This window comes from Oryctolagus cuniculus, chromosome 6 (genome assembly GCF_051225735.1).
Source record: "Oryctolagus cuniculus isolate XC-2025 breed Fujian yellow rabbit chromosome 6, ASM5122573v1, whole genome shotgun sequence".
In the NCBI taxonomy this organism is placed as follows: Eukaryota; Metazoa; Chordata; class Mammalia; order Lagomorpha; family Leporidae; genus Oryctolagus; species Oryctolagus cuniculus.
The window spans coordinates 60,621,261-60,639,677 of record NC_142872.1 but is presented as its reverse complement, the minus strand read 5'-3'; the positions used below and the strand labels follow the sequence as shown (position 1 = coordinate 60,639,677).

Here is an 18,417-nt window from a genome sequence, read left to right as displayed (position 1 = left end):
AGAGGGCAGAGCGGGCTGGCAGCCACCAAATCCTGACGCAGACTGCCACTCCTGGATCCACTTACACTTGAGCCTTTTACCCCCTTAAACCTGTCCCTGTTGGGTTCCTGTCACTTGTGACCAGGAGTTTTGGTGAGGATGTTCTGGTCCTTGGACATTAGGGTTGCTTAGTGTTTTTTTTTTTTTTTTAACCATTATAAATACTGCTGTGATGAACATCTTTTAAGCTTAATATTGGTCAGAATTATTTCCCTGCAATAAGTGAGTTATTTGGTGAAGCAGCCCAGCACTGCCAAGGTCTAGAGGCATTTTGCCATTTCCCCAAGGTGACAGCGATCCGAGTCCCTCCACTCCCCAACAGGTGCACAAGTGTGACTATAAAAATGGAGTTCTGATGAGACTTTTTTAACAAGCCAAAGTTGTATTTGTTTTTTTAAACAGGAAAATTATGTTAATATAAAACAGATAAAAACAGACAAAAATCAGAACACACAACACACAAAACCACAACACACAAAGGCCAGTGCAAACCCCTCCCAACCCGCTCCTCTAAGTCTGAAACCCTTTATTACAGATCCCCGAAGATTAGACTGTATGGGAGTGGTCACAGCATTGAATCAGAAAAAGGAGGAGAAAAAAGGACAGATTTCCAAAGGCCTGTACACAGGTAGTGGGGCGTGGGCTGGGGGCCGGGCACCTTTTCACGGCAACATCAGGATCAGAATGTGGAAGAGTTAGGTGCTCATCACAGATTTCCAGAATCCACTCCATCTGCTGGTCCCCCGCCCACTTTTTAAAAGTTGTTTTACAAAGGATAAAAAGTGCACAGACACTTTCATAAGGCACCGATTGTTGTACAGGTCATTCCACTGACGACTCGGCTAAGTCAGCCAGACAGCGAAACACTGGGAAACGCTGGCAGGCCGCGTGTTCCTGAGCCGGTGGGTCCCCCTTGCCCCTACCCAGCTGGAGCTGGGGCAGGGGTGGGACCGAGAGTGGGAGGGTATGGCCTCTCATTCCCAACTTTGCACAACTCTGTTCTGAACCGGCATCACACACTTGGGGTTCTCCTGGGGCCTGAAAGCAGCAGGTGGCCCCCTCCCCACAGGGTCGCTATGGCAGGCCCACGGCCGCCCTAGGGGGCTCTGCTGAAGGCGGCTTGGGCAGCAGCTCACTGGCCGCAAGGGGCCCGGCACCTCGAACAAAGCATGCAGGAGGCTGTGGACCGGGCAAGCAGTCCCTGGGCACGCCCCAACATGGACCTAAGGCAACAGGAGGGCCGAGAACGCCCCAAGGACTGTGCCCCAAATATCTCATGAACCTCCTAAGGTTGCCATCAATGGCATCAGAGCTGGGGAAGTGTCCTCCTGCCCTTCCTCCCAGCACCCCACACTTGGTAGGTGCTCAGCATGTTTGTTGAGTGACTTTGTGTGTGTTATGGAAGAAGCGCTGTTTGACCAACCCTCCTGACCGCTCATCACGTGGCTTCCACTTGATGGGTAGACCTCTCCTGAGTACCGAGCACACGCTGGCCCGGGACCTCACACCACAGGGCCAGAGCCACGCTGATGAAATCTGTCCATGTCCTCTGCACACTGAGCTCCGGCACGGCTCTGTCATCCGCCCAGAACACGGCCCATGCTGATCAGTGTTCCGTGGGTGCTGAGTGGCTGACAAATGTGCTGCAGTTGGGGGACCTGCCACCCCTGCTAAACCCCAAAGACTCACTCGGAACACACTAGAAAAAGGAGCTTGTCTCCCCTTGCAAACAGCCCTGCTCACAGCGAGCAGTGCATTTGCTGGCATCCCCCATCCTGGCATTGCTGCTGACGCTCCAAGGGCACCCCATGGGCACAGCTGTTCCACGCGGGTGCCCCAGTGTAATAGAAGGTCCTCGGGCTGCAGCTGAGACCCCAGACAGCTCAGCTCCCCTTGGAGAAGGTGAGTACACACAGTGGACCTGAAGGCACGGACGTCTGTCCTAGTGGGGTGTGTGCAGGAGCGTGCCCAGGCTCCTCTGCGTGAGCTTCAGGGAGGAGGACTCGGTCTGGGGCTCTCTGGGACCCGGGGCCAGGCTGTGGCCAGCACGGAATGCGGCACCAGACTCCCAGCCCTGCCACCCCCGGGTGCATGACTATGAAGTCACTTCACCCGCAGAACCTCAGTGCCCCTCCCTACCACCCTTCTTCCCGACTCTAAGTAGCACGTTCTCCTACACCAGCACCTCTGATGGGAATGCACTGTCCAGTGGTATCTTACAGGCAGGGCTGGCTGCATCTTGTCCTTAGTGGCACGTACATTGGTGGCATTTTGTAATCAGCAATGTCTTGCATGGACTCGGAACGGCCCTAAGACCTGCCTCACAGGACTAATGCAGGCAGGCCCTGTTCTAGCCCAGTGCCAAGGCACGTAGTAGGTGTGGAGTTAACAGGTGGTCCCCCCCCCACCCCGCCCCTTCTCAACAGAGGTGGGGTTTGAGCATCTCCTCCTTAGCTCTGAACGACTCTGCTCAGGACAGACACCCCCTAACTCCTCTTAGAAGCAGGAAAGTTATTAAAGCAGCTGCAGAGCAGGTTCAACAGGTGACGGTGGCCAGCACACTCCTGGTTTACCCGCAGTCACTGGTTTCCTGGTGGCGGCTGTTCATGACCTTAGCTGAGACTCAAGGTGGCAGCTGGGGGTGGGGTGGGAGAGGGGGCAAACTGGCTGTCCCTGGAAGCAGCCCACCAGAGCCAGCGACGGTCTCCATGGGGCTGGGGGGGGAGGGGCAGTGTCTGAGGACCCTCCCAGCCAGGGACTTTGTCCACTTCCCCCTGCAGCCAGCACAGGGGGAGGCCCAGAGCTCCAGCTGTGCCCCCTGGGCTGCCCAGAATCCCCAGCTCTTACTCTGGCAGACACTGGAGTTCCAGGAGCAGCTCCTCCAAAGACCTGCTGTGAAATCAAAATGTGGGCACGCTCCCCAAATTCACCAGGGAAGAAGAACCCATCACAGGCTCCAGCCAGTCAAGAGAGCAGGGTTTCCTCTGAAGGGGAGGTCTGGTCAGAAATCCATGCCTACGCCCAGGCAGAGAAGCACAGCTCCGGCTCAGACCACCCTTGTGGGAGGCATCTCGAGAGAGCCTGGCCTGGCCCTGGGCACCCACCCCCTCCGCAAACAGCCAATGTTTGGTGCTTCATTGCTAACTCCCTGAATACCCTCTTCTCTCACCTTCCTCAGCAAGAGACGCACAGGTTAGGAATGGGGATAAAAATGCCCACTGCCCCTCTCCAGGCGTCCCCAGCCTTTGAGAATGTCGTGCTGGTCCTGAGGGCCCTTGCACGGGTCAGGTACTAGACTTCTGACTGCTAACTGAGAATCGGAGCGGTCAAAGCACTTCCCTGAAGGTGCAGTAAGGGCAGATGGAGGGTCCAGAACTGGGGGCTGGGAGGGAGGGGCAGGCCTGGATCAGTCAGCCAGCCCAGGCGTGTGCTGGAGCCTGCAGAGACCACAGGCAGCGGTGAGCGGGCAGGAGCAGGGCCAGCTTCCTAGCAAACATCAGCAGATACACCCAGCAAGGGGGAGAAATCCCAGCGTCCACATTTTCAGTAAAAGTCTCAATTGCTAGTTAACGCGCTTTTCAGGGAACACCCTGGTGACTGGCAAGGGAAGCTTCCTAAACAGAGAACCAGAACAAAGACCAGTGACCAAGCCCTGCTTCCTCTGCCTTCTGGAAATACCCACAAGTCCCTGTTGGCCAGGCCTGGGGTCACACTAGGAAACAGAGAGAGCCACATGCGCAGGAGCCACCTGCCTCTGGGAGCATCGCCCACCCCCAGGACAAGAAACCCTGCCTCCTGTCTGCTTCCTGGACACGGGGAGGGAAGTGACAAGATCCGAAAGCATCTAGACAAGTCAAGGTGCGGTGTGCTTATTACACTGTCTTGGGCGGAAGGGGCGAGAAGACCAGAGCTCAGCCACGCAGCAGCCACCAAAATCGCAGTGCAAGATGGCGCAAGAACCCACGACGGCGGATTGCCCCCCGATGTTCTCCACTCACCTCCCCCGAGGAGCTGCTGCCTTGGAGCTGTAAACAATGAGTTTTTTTTTGTTTTGTTTTGTTTTGTTTTTTGCCTCCCCTTAGAAACGCTGAGTGTCTCTTTTTTTTTCTATAGCATCCAAGGAGTTCTGTTTAGGTTCAAGCTTTGCTCGTTCAAAACCAGCTTAGGTCACGTTCAGGGAAAGTGAATGATTTCTAGTTACGCTAACATCTGGGTTCTGCATTGCACATTCCTACCTGTCCATCTCCCACAGCCAGGCTCCCTGCATAAAACACCCATGCGCTCTCGTCTCGCTCTGCGCCCCGCCTCCCTCACACACACTCAGTCCCAGCCCCAGAAATAAGCTTCGCACGGAGGATGCTGTTTCCCGGCTGCAAGGTCACCGAGGGACAGGGCACTCTGCCAGGCAGTTCCTGAGCTTGCTCTCGGGGGCAAAGCACTTTAGAGCCGGGGTTCAGACCCCCCAGGGCCTCATCTCCACGACTGGACGCCACTGGAGAGTGGCAGATGACACGGCCGCTGCCTTTGGACTCTCAGGCAGCCAGGGTGCTTGCCCAGCCCAGTGGGGCTTCACAAGAGGACCTTGCTCTGGCCAAGGCCCGGCGGCGGCGGCCAGGTTATGGCCTGTAGATCTTGATGACATCCTTGATGGGCCGCCGACAGATGGGGCAGCAGGCCCGGGCCTGCCTCTTGAGCCGCAGGCCACAGCTGTGGCACAGGCACATGTGTCCGCACGTGTAGATGACCGTGTCCACCTCGCTGTCAAAGCACACTGTGCACTCACTGTTCTTGCTGCCTGCTGGCTCCGGGGGCAAGAAAGCAGGGGACACTGGGGGGCTCAGCGGGGAGCTGGGGGCTGTCACTGCCAAAAGCAAGAACAAGACACAGGTTAGTAACGTGGTTCTCTGGTGGGCTCCCACGGGCCAACCCCAAGAAGGCTGTGTCACTATGGTGGAGCCGCTGCAGGGAGCACTTCTGGGAGGTGCCAATTTGGGTTCACTTTTCAGGATTCCACCCTCCTCTACGCTGCTATGATGCCAAGCACCAGGATCAATGCTGCCATTGTGCCCTTTGGGAGGCCATATCTAAGGGTCTCTCCTCCCTCCAATTGACAGAAGAAGATTCCTGCAGCGGGGAGGAGACCCCGGAAGGCCACGGCCACTGGCACAGCTGCAGGAGCCAAGCCAGCTGGCCCCACGGTGGGGGATGGGGGTGGGTAGCATTTCCTTACCCAGGGATGACTCAGACGCCGAGGAGGACTGGTTGACACTGAAGGTCATGTCTGAGTCGCTATCGTCTTGGGAGCCGCTAAAGGACCCGGATGGAGTTGTGGTTGCAGGACTGGACTGTAGGGTACCTGAGGGCCAGAGAGACTCCATGAGGGGCAGTGTGAGGCTGGCTCTGCCTTGCTAGTCCCCACTTGGTCAGCACTGGGTACCAGAAGGTCCCTGTGTGCCCCATGAGAGGACAGGAGCTATGTCACGGGTACCTGCTAAGGCCTGCACAGCTCCTGCCAAGCCCGGTGGACGTTGGTTCTTTGCTTGCCTGTCCTCTCTTCCTGCTCATCTCAGACACAGCACGAGCACGTCCTTTTGGGACAGGACTGCTGCCCCACCCCCCATGCATATGAGCCAGCCCAGCCCAGTGAGAACGTCCACTGCGTGGTCTCAACAGTGCTTTAGGTAAGGCTGCCAAGGCCCGATTCTGTCACTTTTACTAAAATTGTTGGGGAAAGACAGGACTTTGCCCGTGGGGAGGTGAGCCTGGCGCTGGCGGAGTCACCCTGCGGCAGGACCCCAAGTGAGAGTGAAGGCAGCAGAGCTGCTGAGATGTTGGTCCTGTCAACGCTGAGATCGGCTCTCCCTGAGTTCACGCCTAGACCTCTGGGCTGTGTGCACCCTACAAACTCCCCGTCTAGCTTGGGCAGTCTGGATGGGGTTTTGCCACCACACGCTGCCTGCTCACTCGTGCTCAACATGAGCGAGTTACCTTCCCAAGCCCGCTTCCGGTCAGGAGGGAGAGTGCTGGCTCCTGCCTTTCCCACCTGGAGAATGCCAGACAGGTCAGGTAGCGCTGAGGCTGCTGGGAGGCAGGAGTCGGGAGGGCAAGTCCCCTCCTCTGCACCTTCTCCTCCTGGCCTTTGGAGGCTTCATCCCCGTTTCTCCAGAGGTGCCGGGGAAGGGCCTGAGGAGGACCCTAGGCCACCTTCCCACAAAGCCCTAACAAGACCTTGGGCAACTCATGTCAGGTTGCAATCACCATTATGTCTGGTGGTCCAAAAAACCCACAAGAACAAGAGAACTTGGCCCAGCGCCCACCACTGGAGGCCTGCTTCTCCTCTGCCCTCGGGCAGCTACAAGTTACCACGGCCCGCTGATCCAGCAAGGGCCTCAGACAAGTGCTAAAGCCATGGTAAGCAGCCTGCAGCATCACTCTCTCTCCAGGGAAGGAAGCCGAGGCTCAGGGAGTCTGCGACCTGGCCAGCACCTTCGCGGCTGACCAGCAGGAGACTCTGGGGCTGCCACTTAATCTCTCTGTGCCTGAATTATCTTGTGGATGTAGAGAGTGGTTTCCTAGTATCCCCGGGGAGGATAAAACGCAGTGAGATGAACACCCGAGATGTTGACGGCCTTGCTATCTGCACCTGTTTTTTCCAACCCTGAAAACGGAGCTGCGCTCTCTGCAAAACTTCCCTGACCACCACCCTCCCTCGGCCACCGGGGGATTCAAAGGTCACCCATGCAGCTGTCTGGGACTGGGGGCCTGTCCCCTGTGCGCCCTGTCTGACGGCCCGGGTCTGGCCCGCAGCCAGTCACTTGCAGAGCCTATCAATGGCGTGAGCCAAGGCCAGAATCCCCTCCAAACAGCAGAGATCAGGCGTCCACTGCGCCATCCGGGGACAGTAGCTGAATCTCCTCTTTCTCCTACACCGAACACGCAGTGCATGTCACTGCCTTTTTAACAGCCCAATAGCCTCCATCAGAGCCACAGGAAGCCGGAGGCGCACCGCGGGGACAGGCACGCGCTCTCGGGGTGGGGACCGCTCTCGGGGCTGGCCCTCGGGCACTCACCGAGGAGGCGCAGCTGGCCCGCGGCGCCGCCGCGCACGGCAAAGAAGGCCCAGAGCGCCTGCGTGGTGTCGACGCACAGCAGCCGGCCGCGCGGGCGTCCGTTGACGCCCAGGAGCACGTCGCCGCCGGGCCGCAGCGTGAAGCTGAGCGCGTCGCCGCCGCTCGCCACGGGCCCGGCGCGCGCCACCACCCAGTACTCCTTGCGGTCGAGCAGCGCGTCGGGGTCGGCGGGCAGCTCGGCAGGCCGCAGCGCGCCCGGGTCGCACGACGTGATGCCGAAGGCCAGCGCGCCGGGCGCCGCCAGCCCCGGGCGCCCCACCTCCACGAAGAGGCTCTCGCCGGGCCGCAGCGGGCGCTCGCTGAAGACCAGGGTGCGGCCGCCGTCGGGGCGCGGCGCGCAGGCGACTTTGCGGTCGGCCGACAGGCTCACGTCGGGCCCGCGCGTGGCGTGGAAGCGCAGGTCGGCCTCGAGCAGCGCCGGCGAGGACGCGGGCCTGGCGCGCTCGCGGGGTCCGCACGGGATGGCGGCGGCGGCGACGGCGGCGTCGGCAGGCAGCGGGCCCGGGGCGCGGCCGAGCGCCAGGTGGCCCAGCTTGGCCACCACTTGGTTGTTCTCGAGCTCGTTGTTGTCGAAGTTGGCGGCGTCGTGGCTGCTGGGCGGCAGGCAGGCGTTGAAGCGGGCCTGGCTGAGGCGAGCCGGCGTCATGGTGTCTGCGAAGCCGCTCTCTGCGCGGGACAGGACGGGACAGGAAGGCGGCGTGAGTGCTGGGGGGCCCGCGCTGCACCGCCCCGCCTGCATCTTTGTGCTTACCAAGTGGGCCCAGATGCCCAGAACTGGGCTGCTCGTGTGCCTTGGTTTACCCGCCCTGGCACACGGGACCCTTCCTCCTTTGTCACTCTTCCTGCTGCCCTCGCCTGTCTCCCCTCCTCCCAGCCCTCTCCCCCTCCTCTCGCTCCTACACTACTTTCTCCCCCTTTTCTAGAAGGTGGCATCTAAAAATCTTTTTCTCTATCGCAAGTGCACCAGACCCAGACACTCCAATAAAAAGAGCACACAGCCTGTTTCTGTGGCTTGATCACGGGGCAGGGAGCGTCGTGACTGTCCCCTGCTGTTTCATTTCATTCTCACAACGGCCCTGGGACGAGTATTCTGTTTCCACCCGCCACGTAGCAGTGTGGCCACGAGCGAAGCTGAGGCACGGAGGGGTTGGAGGCAGCTGCTAAGGGGCAGAGCCGCCACCTGGACCCAGGCTGTGTGGCCGTAGCACACGCTCTGTGGCCCCTGTGGCCCCTGCCTGCAGGCAGGGCCTCGGCAGATGAATTTTTCAAGAAATCAGCGTGTTCTGTGGAACAAACACCTAGGGAAGTTTTTAAAACGGTTTTTGAATAACTTTTAGTGATAGGAAAAATGCTCTCGAATACTACGTATTAAAGCAGCAACACAGCGAGTGTTTATCATCCAGGTAGTAGTGGTCTTCCTACTTGGGTAAATCACTTTGTTTATTTTTTCGTCTCTAGCTAGACGGTCAGTCTGTTCACCACTCTTCCCAGGGCTTAGCAGAGCGCTCGGCAAACAGGCTTCATTAGGAATAGTTTATTGGACCCGTGACTGGATGAATGTATGAATGAAGTCTGAAAGCGAACAGTTGCCACAGCGAAGAGCAGAGAAATCAGGAAGAAACAGTTACTAAAAATATCCTGAAGATTTTTTTTTAGAGATAAAATATTGTCGACCATAATAAGTAAACAAGAAAAATGTTTCCCAGGCTGTTAAAACCGGGCCCTTCCAGCCAAGATTTTGTTAAAGTTACCATGTTAAATGTGTCATGCCAAGAAAATTCCCTCGTCTAATTTTCCAAATATGAAATGAAATAATGACCATGGTTTTTCAGACCCTGTGGGCCCTGGGCCCTGGTGAGATCGGCTCGTCACGGTTCACTTGAACTGTATTTACACCCTGCCCTGGGAACAGGGGGTGTTCCCCCACGGCATGTCCCCACACTGAGGTTTGCTGTCCTGCCCTGCGGCCCTGGTGCAGCCCTCTCCTGTCTCAGCCCCTCGTTGGGTGTGCTGGCCAGGAGTGTGTGCGCTTTGCCTTAGAAGATGTTTCCCAGAGGAAAGCCTGAGGGAAGAAGTGGATTTCAGGATTTCATTTGGTTCTTTTTTGTTTTTAAAATTTTTATTGAAAGGCAGAGACAGAAGGGATCGAGATCTTCCATCTGCTGGTTACTCCCCCAGTGGCTGCAATGGCCTCGGGCTGGGCCAGGCCAAAGCCAGGAGCCAGGAGCTTCTTGCAGGTCTCCCATATGGGTGCAAGGGACCAAGAACTTGGGCCATAGCAGAGAGCTGGATGGGAACTGAAGCAGCCGAGACTTGAACCAATGCCCATATGGGATGGCACTGCAGGCGGCAGCTTTACCCTCTACAACACCATGCTGGCATCTCTGTTTGATTCATTTTTAAAAATATTTATTTACTTGAAGGCAGAATTACAGACAGAGGCAGAGAGAGAGAGAGAAAGAAGTCTTTCATCCTCTGATTCACTCCCCAGATGGCAGCAATGGCCAGAGCTGAACCAATTCGAAGCCAGGAGCAGCTTCTGGGTCTCCCATGTGGGTACAGGGGCCCAAGGACTTGGGCCATCTTCCACTGCTTTCCCAGGCCACAGCAGAGATCTAGATTGGAAGTGGAGCAGCTGGAACTGGAACCGGCACCCACATGTGCGGCTGGCACTGCAGGCGGCGGCTTTTACCTGCTACGCTACAACACCGGCCCCTCCATTTGATTCTTTTTTTTTTTTTTTTTTTTTTTTGACAGGCAGAGTGGACAGTGAGAGAGACAGAGAGAAAGGTATTCCTTTTGCCGTTGGTTCACCCTCCAATGGCCGCCGCGGCCTGCGCACTGCGGCCGGCGCACCGCGCTGATCGGATGGCAGGAGCCAGGAGCCAGGTGCTTTTCCTGGTCTCCCATGGGGTGCAGGGCCCAAGCACCTGGGCCATCCTCCACTGCACTCCCTGGCCACAGCAGAGAGCTGGCCTGGAAGAGGGGCAACCGGGACAGAATCCGGTGCCCCAACCGGGACTAGAACCCGGTGTGCCGGCGCCGCTAGGCGGAGGATTAGCCTAGTGAGCCGCGGTGCCGGCCTCCTCCATTTGATTCTTAAGAGCATCTATGAGGCTGGCATTGTGGCATGATGGGTAGAGCCACCGTCTGCGATGCCAGCATCCCACACAGACGCCAGTTTGTCCTGATTGCTCGGCTTCTGATCCATCTCCTGCACCCACCTGGGAGACCCGCATGAAGCTCTTGGCTTTGGCCTGGGCCAGCCCTGGCCATTGCAGCCATCTAGGGAGTAAACCAGCAGATCTTGCTCTCTCTGTCACTTTGCTTTTTAAATAAATACAGTTCAAAAGAGATGGGATACACTGGGAGGGCACAGGGGACCCTAGCCTCCTGAGCGCTCACAATGCGAGTTCTTAGGAAAGCCTGCCCCCTGCATCTCCTGGGCTTCCAGTCTGCTCCTGCTGTGGTACAGAGGTACCTAGACCCTCCCGCAGTCCAACCCAGGGCCTCCCACTCGTGGACCTTCGGCTTCCAAACTGTGAGCTAAATAAACGCTCTTTTTAAAATAGGAAGACCGCCTTGGGGATTTTGTCACAGTAATGCGAAATTGACTAATACAAATATTTTTTTAAAATCAAGTTTTCAACTGATGTTGAGCACTGTGAGAAAATGCCCATGATACAACATTAAGTGAACAAAAGATAAACACTTGATTCTAATTTTATCAGAAATATATGCATAGAGTGCCATGGAAACGAATGCACAAGAAGATAGGAAGGAAATACGAAAATGCAAGGGTAGTTAGGAGGGTGCTTCAGAAAGTTCACGGGAATTGGCTTAGAAGGGAAGTTTATTCTGGTGCTAAAACCCTGAGATCTGTGCATCTTAGGAGTCTTCAAGGAATTTGTAAAAATGCGTATTATGTAAAAACTGGATTTAAAATTTTTTTGTGCTAAAACCATTCAGTTTTCCATGAACTTTTCCCCCTTATTTTTAAATTTATTTTTGTTTATTTGAAAGACAGGGAGACAAGAGAGATCTTCCACCTGGAGATCTTCCCTTCCCAAATGCCTGCCATAGCTGGGGCAGGGCCAGCTGAAGCCAGGAGCCAGCCACTTGATCTGGGTAATCCTAGATAGGCTGCAGGGACCCGATTTAGCCATCACTTCCATCACCTGTGGCCTCCCAGGGTGTGCATTAGCAGGAAGCTGGAGTCAGCAGCAGAGCCGGACTTGAACCCGGGTACTCTGATAGCGGGATGTAGGTGTCCCAAGTGCCGCTGTAACGGCTGCCCCGGATGCCTGCCCCTCCCGTGAGCATCTCAGAGTACTCTCCTGGATTGATTCTGTAATCAGGAAAAGCAGCATGTCCAACAGTAGACTAAAGCAAGCACTTCCTTGAAAAGGCGTTCTAGACAAGTGGTTGTTTCTGGGAGCCCCTTGGTGCGGTGCCCGTTTCCTGCCCTGCCCCATCCGTGCTGTCCTGCCAGGCCAAGCCCGCAGGGGTTGCCTCGCCTCTCCCTGGGCTTCTGCTTGCGTTGGGCCCTGCTCTTGCCACCACTCTCTGCTTCTGGCCCCCTCCATGGCACTTGTTCTTCCTGTCTCCTGTGGCCCCACCCAGGCCCTACCGCAGTGCCCGATGCAGAGCACAGCAGGTGGGGATGGCGTCAGCCCTTCACGGCTGTGCGACCTTTGGGGGGGGTCACTTCACCTCTAAGTGAAGCTGCCATAGAGTGACGGTGGTAACCCCACCAGCACCACCAGGTTATGGCGTTACAGAGGGTAACTCGGAGCGTGGCCCTGTGCTCCTTGGCCCTCAGCACAGACTCCACAGAGCGTGCAGAGCATCTGTGAAGTGCCCAGTGCTGCCGGGCACTGGGTGAGCAAACAGGTGACAGGCATGGCCCTGTGCTCCCACCCCAGGGGGAACAGCAGGCTCTAATGGAGCTGTCCCACTGAAAACCACAGTCCACCTGCAGCCAGTGTCCTGTGTGGCCCCTCAAAGTGGGTGTGTGTCAGCGGGAAGCATTGTGGGGGAAGGGGTCCCTCCAGGCCACAGGTGCAGGGAGTGACAGAGAACCCTGCTCTGTCACTGAGTATGGGGAAGGTGGGCTCTGTCTGCAGAGGCCTGGTGAGTATGGGGTGAAAGTAACCCTGGCAACAGGGCACAGCACAGGTTAAGACTGTTGGAGAGGCTGGGTTACAATGTATGTGGCAGGGACCCCTCAGAAAAGGTGGGGTCACCCCACTCTGTCCAACAAGCTGTGTGTCTACCAGGTATGGTCCCTGACTGAGACAGGCAAAGACAGCACAGCGCTGGCCTGGGCCTGACCCTCTGGGGAGAGCTGGCCAGCCGCAGGCAGGAATCTGGCACCACCGGGAGGCCGCGTCTCACCTGTGCCATGCCGGCAAAGCCCCTCTCCGGGCCTGATGAGAGGAACACAGCCATTTCCCTGGGCGCCTCCCAGATGCCACTGCACACACTGATGAGCCCCATTCGGCCCTCCCCACCGGCACACGTGGGGAAGTCGCACAATGGGAGAACCCCGAGGCTCCCAGAGATGCAGCGAGTCAGACAAGGTCTGATCCCGGGGAGACAGGAATGCGAGTGTAACCCAGGCTGCGTGCCTGCAACGCCAGCCCCTCGACACACGCGAGTCTGCCTGCAAAGCATAGTTGTTCTCCTTGAGCTCCTAGCGCCCCCAGCTCATGGACTCAGGCTCAGGCCAAGCTGCCTCGGGGGTGGGGGTGGGGGTGGTTTCTGTCTCCAGGGGAAGGGGGAGGCCCCAACAAGCACTGCACTACCCCAGTGTCCACTGAGCAGCCCCCAGGCCAGGGCCAGCCAGGCTGAGATGCCTGGGACAGGCTGGCCACCTCCGGCTCCTGACTTTACCTGGGCTACAGCCAGGATCTTCCCTTCCTCTCTCCGGTCAAGTACTTCTGGGGCTGGAAGTAAAGCGGCACTTATGCCCCGGGGCACCCATCTTTGTGTGAAGATGAACGTGAAGGCAGGAGGTACTGTGGACCGAAGCTGAAGGACCAACTGAGGCCGTGTGCCGGGGCAGGAGGGATGAGATATGCCGAGAGAAGGCACCAGAAGTGAGAGGAGGAACTGAGACTGAGCTTGGGGACAGATCCACCCAGTGGGCAGTGCTGTTTATCCATGATGGGGATGGCGGGGTGGGGGTGCGGTGGTGGGGGGTGCCCTAGCGTGGGATGCTGCTCAGACACTAGGGGCAGAGGCTGGACAGGCAGAGGCAGTGCTGGGGATACAGATTTGGGAGCCAGTGGCTTAGAGATGACATTCACAGCCCGGTGAGCTGCTGAGATCACCTGGACAAAGGGGTAAATAAGGAGAAGCCTTGTGGCAGTCTGCTAACATCTACAGTTGTTTTTATAGACTTCTCCACGTGCATGTTGCATTACACAATTTAAGACGATACAGAGGAAAGCGAGAGCACACCCAGGATCTCGACCTGGGGCTCTCCACACAGGCCGCCCAGGCAGGAGCAGGAGGAGCCATGGGGGAGGATGACCACCACGTGTTTGGGGATACCCAGCAGCCACAAGCAGCACCCAGAAGCTGGGGAGAGACCCTCTGTGTGCCCTGTGCCCAGCGGAAGAGCCTAGGGACAGGAGCTGGGCATGTGGCGCTGCAGGGTGAGCCTGGCTGCCTGCAGTGCAGTGCGGGGCAGCGTCCCTGGGCTCCGGAGATGAGCTGGAGAGGGCACTGTGACAGCAGAGATGGGCCTGCTGGGGGCACTAGTCGGGGGCTCAGTTCTGTGCTCCTGGGGATAATTCGGTAGAGAACAGAGAAAGGGGACAGATACTCTCAAGGTCTAAGAATAGGTAGAGGGGTTAGGGGCAGAGCTCCCTCCTCCTCTGCCCAAGGCAGACAGGGGCAGGTGTCACGAAGGAAAGATCTGGGTGTTGACTTGGGCTTGCTGGGGTGGCCCCTGCTCTGCTTTCCCAGAGGCTGCCCTCCTGCCAGCCAAAGATGACCAGACTGAAGGCAATGGATCCTGACTGGACCCCGCCAGTCCTGGCTGTGGCCTCGGGGTCTGCACCTGCAAAGTGGAGACCCATACCCCTGTGTCACTGGCCTGTGGGAGGACTCAGCAGGGAAGAATTGTGGAGTAACGATGCGTGGCCCCTTGCCAGGAGTCCTTAGTGGGATAGGCCAGCAGTCACAGAGTGGCGATCTCACCCCTGACTGGGAAAGGCCAATCCTTCTGGCAACCTGCCATGCAAATACCTTCCTGCTGGGGACGGGGAGGTGGGCACTGGCCTGGGCTCTTTGGAAGGAAAACAGTAACTGCAAAGGCCAGTTGTCCTGTGCCGCTGCCCACAGGGGCTGTGCGTGAAGCTATCTGCAGCCACTCCTCCCTGCCTGATGGGTTCTCGAGGCTCTCACACTGAGATACTTCCCAGGTCCCAGGCCAAAGTCTTCCCCCTCTACCATGGCCACAGACCATTTGGGTGGCCTTAGGCAAAGCCCTGCCTCTCTCTGGGCCTGTTTCCTCACCTGCAGCCTGGAGGGGTGCACTGAGCCCTCCACGCCCTGTGTGTAGAGGGATATGTTCAAGACTTTATCAGATCCCTTGTTCATAACACTAAAGAAAACCCTGACTCAGAAACACTGACAGTTACATGGCCTTTGCCAAGTTCTCTCTCAATGCCAAGTCTGCAAATGGGGGCAACACTGTTTTCTGCCTCAGGGCTCTCGTGAGGACGCCCCTGCAAGCTCTCAGCACTGGGGCTGGGCACCCAGTAGGTGCACAGTAACCGCTCTCAAAGTTTCTCAGCGCTTTCAGATAAGGGAAACGACCCTCTGGCGAGGCCCCCATCCTTCTTCCAGGGAGAGGTAAGGGCTGGGAGGGGGAGCCCTAACCCAACCCAATCATTGTCCCACCCCCTGGCCGTGGCCATGGGTTTGGAGATGGGTACACAACCCAAGCCAGACAGATGAGGCAAAGTCTTGTGACTACAACTAGATCGTTGGGAAAAGCCCATTTCCTTCTGCTGGATTTGTCAAGCTGGTGAGGCACGGGCCTGGAGCTGCCAGCCACTTTCCCTCTGCCCCACAGGGTAAGCTCGGCTGAGCATGAAGCCAGCGACGGCAACAGTGGCGTGAGAAATGAAATCCAACCAATAGACCCAGTGCTGCATCCAGCCAGGCCCAAAGCAGCTGTTCCCTGGAGTGTCCAGTCACATAAGACATGAGCTCCCTTTTGCATAAATGAGATTAAACGGGGCTTCTCTCATGACCAAAGATTTCTGACAATGCAGCGTGTAACGCCGTAGCCTGGGGCTGGCATCACTTGTTCTGCCTGACCAGCCTCCTACCGTGGGCCACAGGGCGGCCGTAGGGCTCCCACACTGTTGGCCCTGAGCTGCCTGGGAAGGGGGAGCAGGCTGCACTGGGGCAGTGTGAGGTCTGAACATGGGAGCCCTGGGAAGGGGGTGCCTGGAGCAGGAGAGACAACTTTTCATGTGCCACAAACTTCCCCTCCATTAGCTCATGTTACCTCTGCAAAGGAAAAGTCACTCTTTACTGATTATAAAAGCAATACAAGCCTGCTTGCTTTCTCTCTCTCTCTCCCCACCATCGGTGTATATATATTTTTAAAGTTTCAGACATATAAAAAAGGAAGTGAAGTTTACCCATCATCCCATGACCCAAGGATGAAAGTCTTCTAATCTCATTTCCCCCTTTTATTCACTTTTATGAACACTGTCCTGTAGCACCTGCACCTGGTATGTCCCAGCAACTCAGGCCTCTCGGGGACAACCACAGAGAGGGAAACTGAGGCACGGGTCTGCTGGATTCACTGACATTCCATCAGAATCTGCTTCTCCTTCCCTTCCAGGGGCGTCAAACACCACAAGGGTTCACAGCAGCTTGCTGAGTGAGCAAATAGACGGGGTGGGGGCAGTGGCAGAGCCCGGGTCTCCTCCCAGGAGTACGCTGTCTCATTCAGTCCTCAAAGGCTGCTGCCAGTTTACAGTGTACCAAACCCTCACCCACTTGCTGCGCCTGTCAGCGGCTGGGGTTTCTAAGCTGCTGCTTGGAGACACAGGCTGTGAACAGGCAGGGCAATGAGGCAGGACAGCACTCCCATTTTCCAGGAGCTCTCAGAGAGTCACGGGAGTTCTGGGAACCTGCACTTCCTGGAGGTGAAACTCTGGCCCATTTGCAGATGCACACGATATTTCTTAGCCTTCTATGTGCCAGGCACTGTGCTGATCTCTCTCACCCAGCATCTCTTGTAACCCCACTAACAAGCCCATGAGGTGGGCACTGCTGTGAACCCAGTTTACAGACATAAAAACTCAAGGCGTGGGGCAGCATTGTGGCAGACTGGGTTAAGCCACCACCTGCAGTGCCGGCATCCCCTATGGGTGCCGGTTCAAGTCCCAGTGGCTCCATTTCTGAGCCAGCTCTCTGCTATGGCCTGGGAAAGCAGTGGAAGATGGCCCAAGTGTTTGGGCTCCTGCACCCATGTGGGAGACCCAGAAGAAGCTCCTGGCTCTTGGCTTCAGCCTGGTCCAGCCATGGTCATTGTAGCCATTTGGGGAGTGAACCAGCAGATGGAGGATCTCTCTCTGTCTATCTCTCTAACTCTGCCTTTCAAATAAAATAAATAAGTATTTTTTAAAAATCACTTGCACAAACTCTCACAGCTACTAAACTTCAGAGCCAGAATTTTGAACCCAAAGTAGTCCGTTTTTGGGTGCCATCTGCGACAATCGTATTCAAATCCCAATGAAAAGACTTCACCCTACTCAGCAAGATCAAGAGTGGAAAATATCCTTAGTAAGCTAATATAGAAAAAAATGTGTGCAGCAGCCTTCAAATGTGCCTTAAGCAGCTGTAGCCTTTCTCAAAAAAAAGGCACAGAGAGGTTCTGTCACCAGGCCAGGGCCACACCGGGCAAGTGGAGAATCAGGAGGGGAAGAGGTCCCTGTGCCTCCCTGCTGCCTTCTGCCCTCAGGGAGGCGCTGGGGAGCCACAGCCTGCATTCGTGAACTGTCCCTCTGTGCCCTGTGTTGGGCGTGGAGGGCAAGGAGCCCAAGCTGGCTTTCCCTCAAAGTACAAGGCTCAAAATCCAGAGACAGCCCAACACTCAACTCTACATCCTGGGAATCTGCATCAGGAAACACCACTCGGTGATAAGAAGGAACAAGCTACTGATACGGCAACAACAGGGATGCACCTCACAAAGACTGCTGAGATAAAGAACCCACACACCAGTGCCTACAGACGTGTGAGTCCCCTTCGGTGAAGTTCAACAGCAGGCAAAATTAATCCACGGTGAAAGACCGGAACAGTGGCAACCTCTGTAGAAGGGCGGGGGTTGACTTGGGAAGGGCAGTGGGAACCTTCCTGGGTTACAGACAGGTGCACAGATCCGTGCCTTTCACTGCAGGGAATTTACTTAGAGGGCTGTGTCCTGACGCCCTGAGGAACCTGTCCCGTCCCCCAGAGGTTGAGGCTGGGTTGCTTCAGGGGCAATGTGCAGGTTCAAGGGCTAAGAGCTCAGACAGGAAACAGAATAGTACAGGTCCAGGTTTCCCTTGGGGTGGAGAAATGTTAGAGACAGTGGTGATGGTTTCCAACTGAATGTCACTCTACTGTACCCTTTAAAAGGGTTACTTCCATGTGCATTTTAATTCAGTTTTCCAAAGAGCAAAAATATCCATCAGGTGTCAAGACAAGGGCGTGAGTTCTACTCCCCCTGAGTTCTCAACATCAAGACTTCAGCACCAATGGCTGCCTCCCCGGTGAGAGCCCAGTTCCTCCTCATCCGCCTGCCTGGTGAACGGGTGCGGGCCTGGCTCTGACTCCCCTGCCTGATGGCTGCTGGCGGGGCAGGCGCCACACAGGTGCCTGCAGCAGACCCAAGTTTGGCTGCTGAGTGAGTACACCAAGGGATGAGTGAGCAGGTGCCTGTGTGAACAACCACATAAGTACATGCGGGAATGAGTTCATGAATGGGTGAGTAAATGAACAGAGTGAATGAACGAGTGAGAAGCAAGGGACGAGTGAGAAGCAAGGGACCCGGAGGAAGGGCATGGACGCCAAGCCAGCCCTTGGGGGTTCCAATGCTAGCTTTGCAACACAGGGATGTAACCCCTCTGTGCCTCAGCTGGCTCATCTGCCCATGCGGGAGGCAGGCTGCCTGAGAAATCAATGAGCTGCAATACACAGAGAGCTTGGGCAGCACCTTTCAAAAGAAGCCTTG

The 18,417-nt window shown here is 56.6% G+C and overlaps 1 protein-coding gene across 1 annotated transcript in view; it reads right to left on the bottom strand.

The window, feature by feature from the left end:
* Positions 1-4,063: 4,063 nt before the first annotated feature.
* Positions 4,064-18,417, bottom strand: part of NEURL1B (neuralized E3 ubiquitin protein ligase 1B) — a 33,507-nt gene continuing 19,153 nt past the window's right edge. Inside the window, exons 3-5 of the mRNA XM_017341583.4 lie at positions 7,110-7,835; positions 5,270-5,395; positions 4,064-4,900 (exon numbers count right to left, since the gene is read on the bottom strand). Of these exons, the coding sequence (XP_017197072.2) occupies positions 4,656-4,900; positions 5,270-5,395; positions 7,110-7,835 (1,097 nt within the window). The 3' untranslated portion in view covers positions 4,064-4,655. The remainder of the gene's footprint in view (positions 4,901-5,269; positions 5,396-7,109; positions 7,836-18,417) is intronic.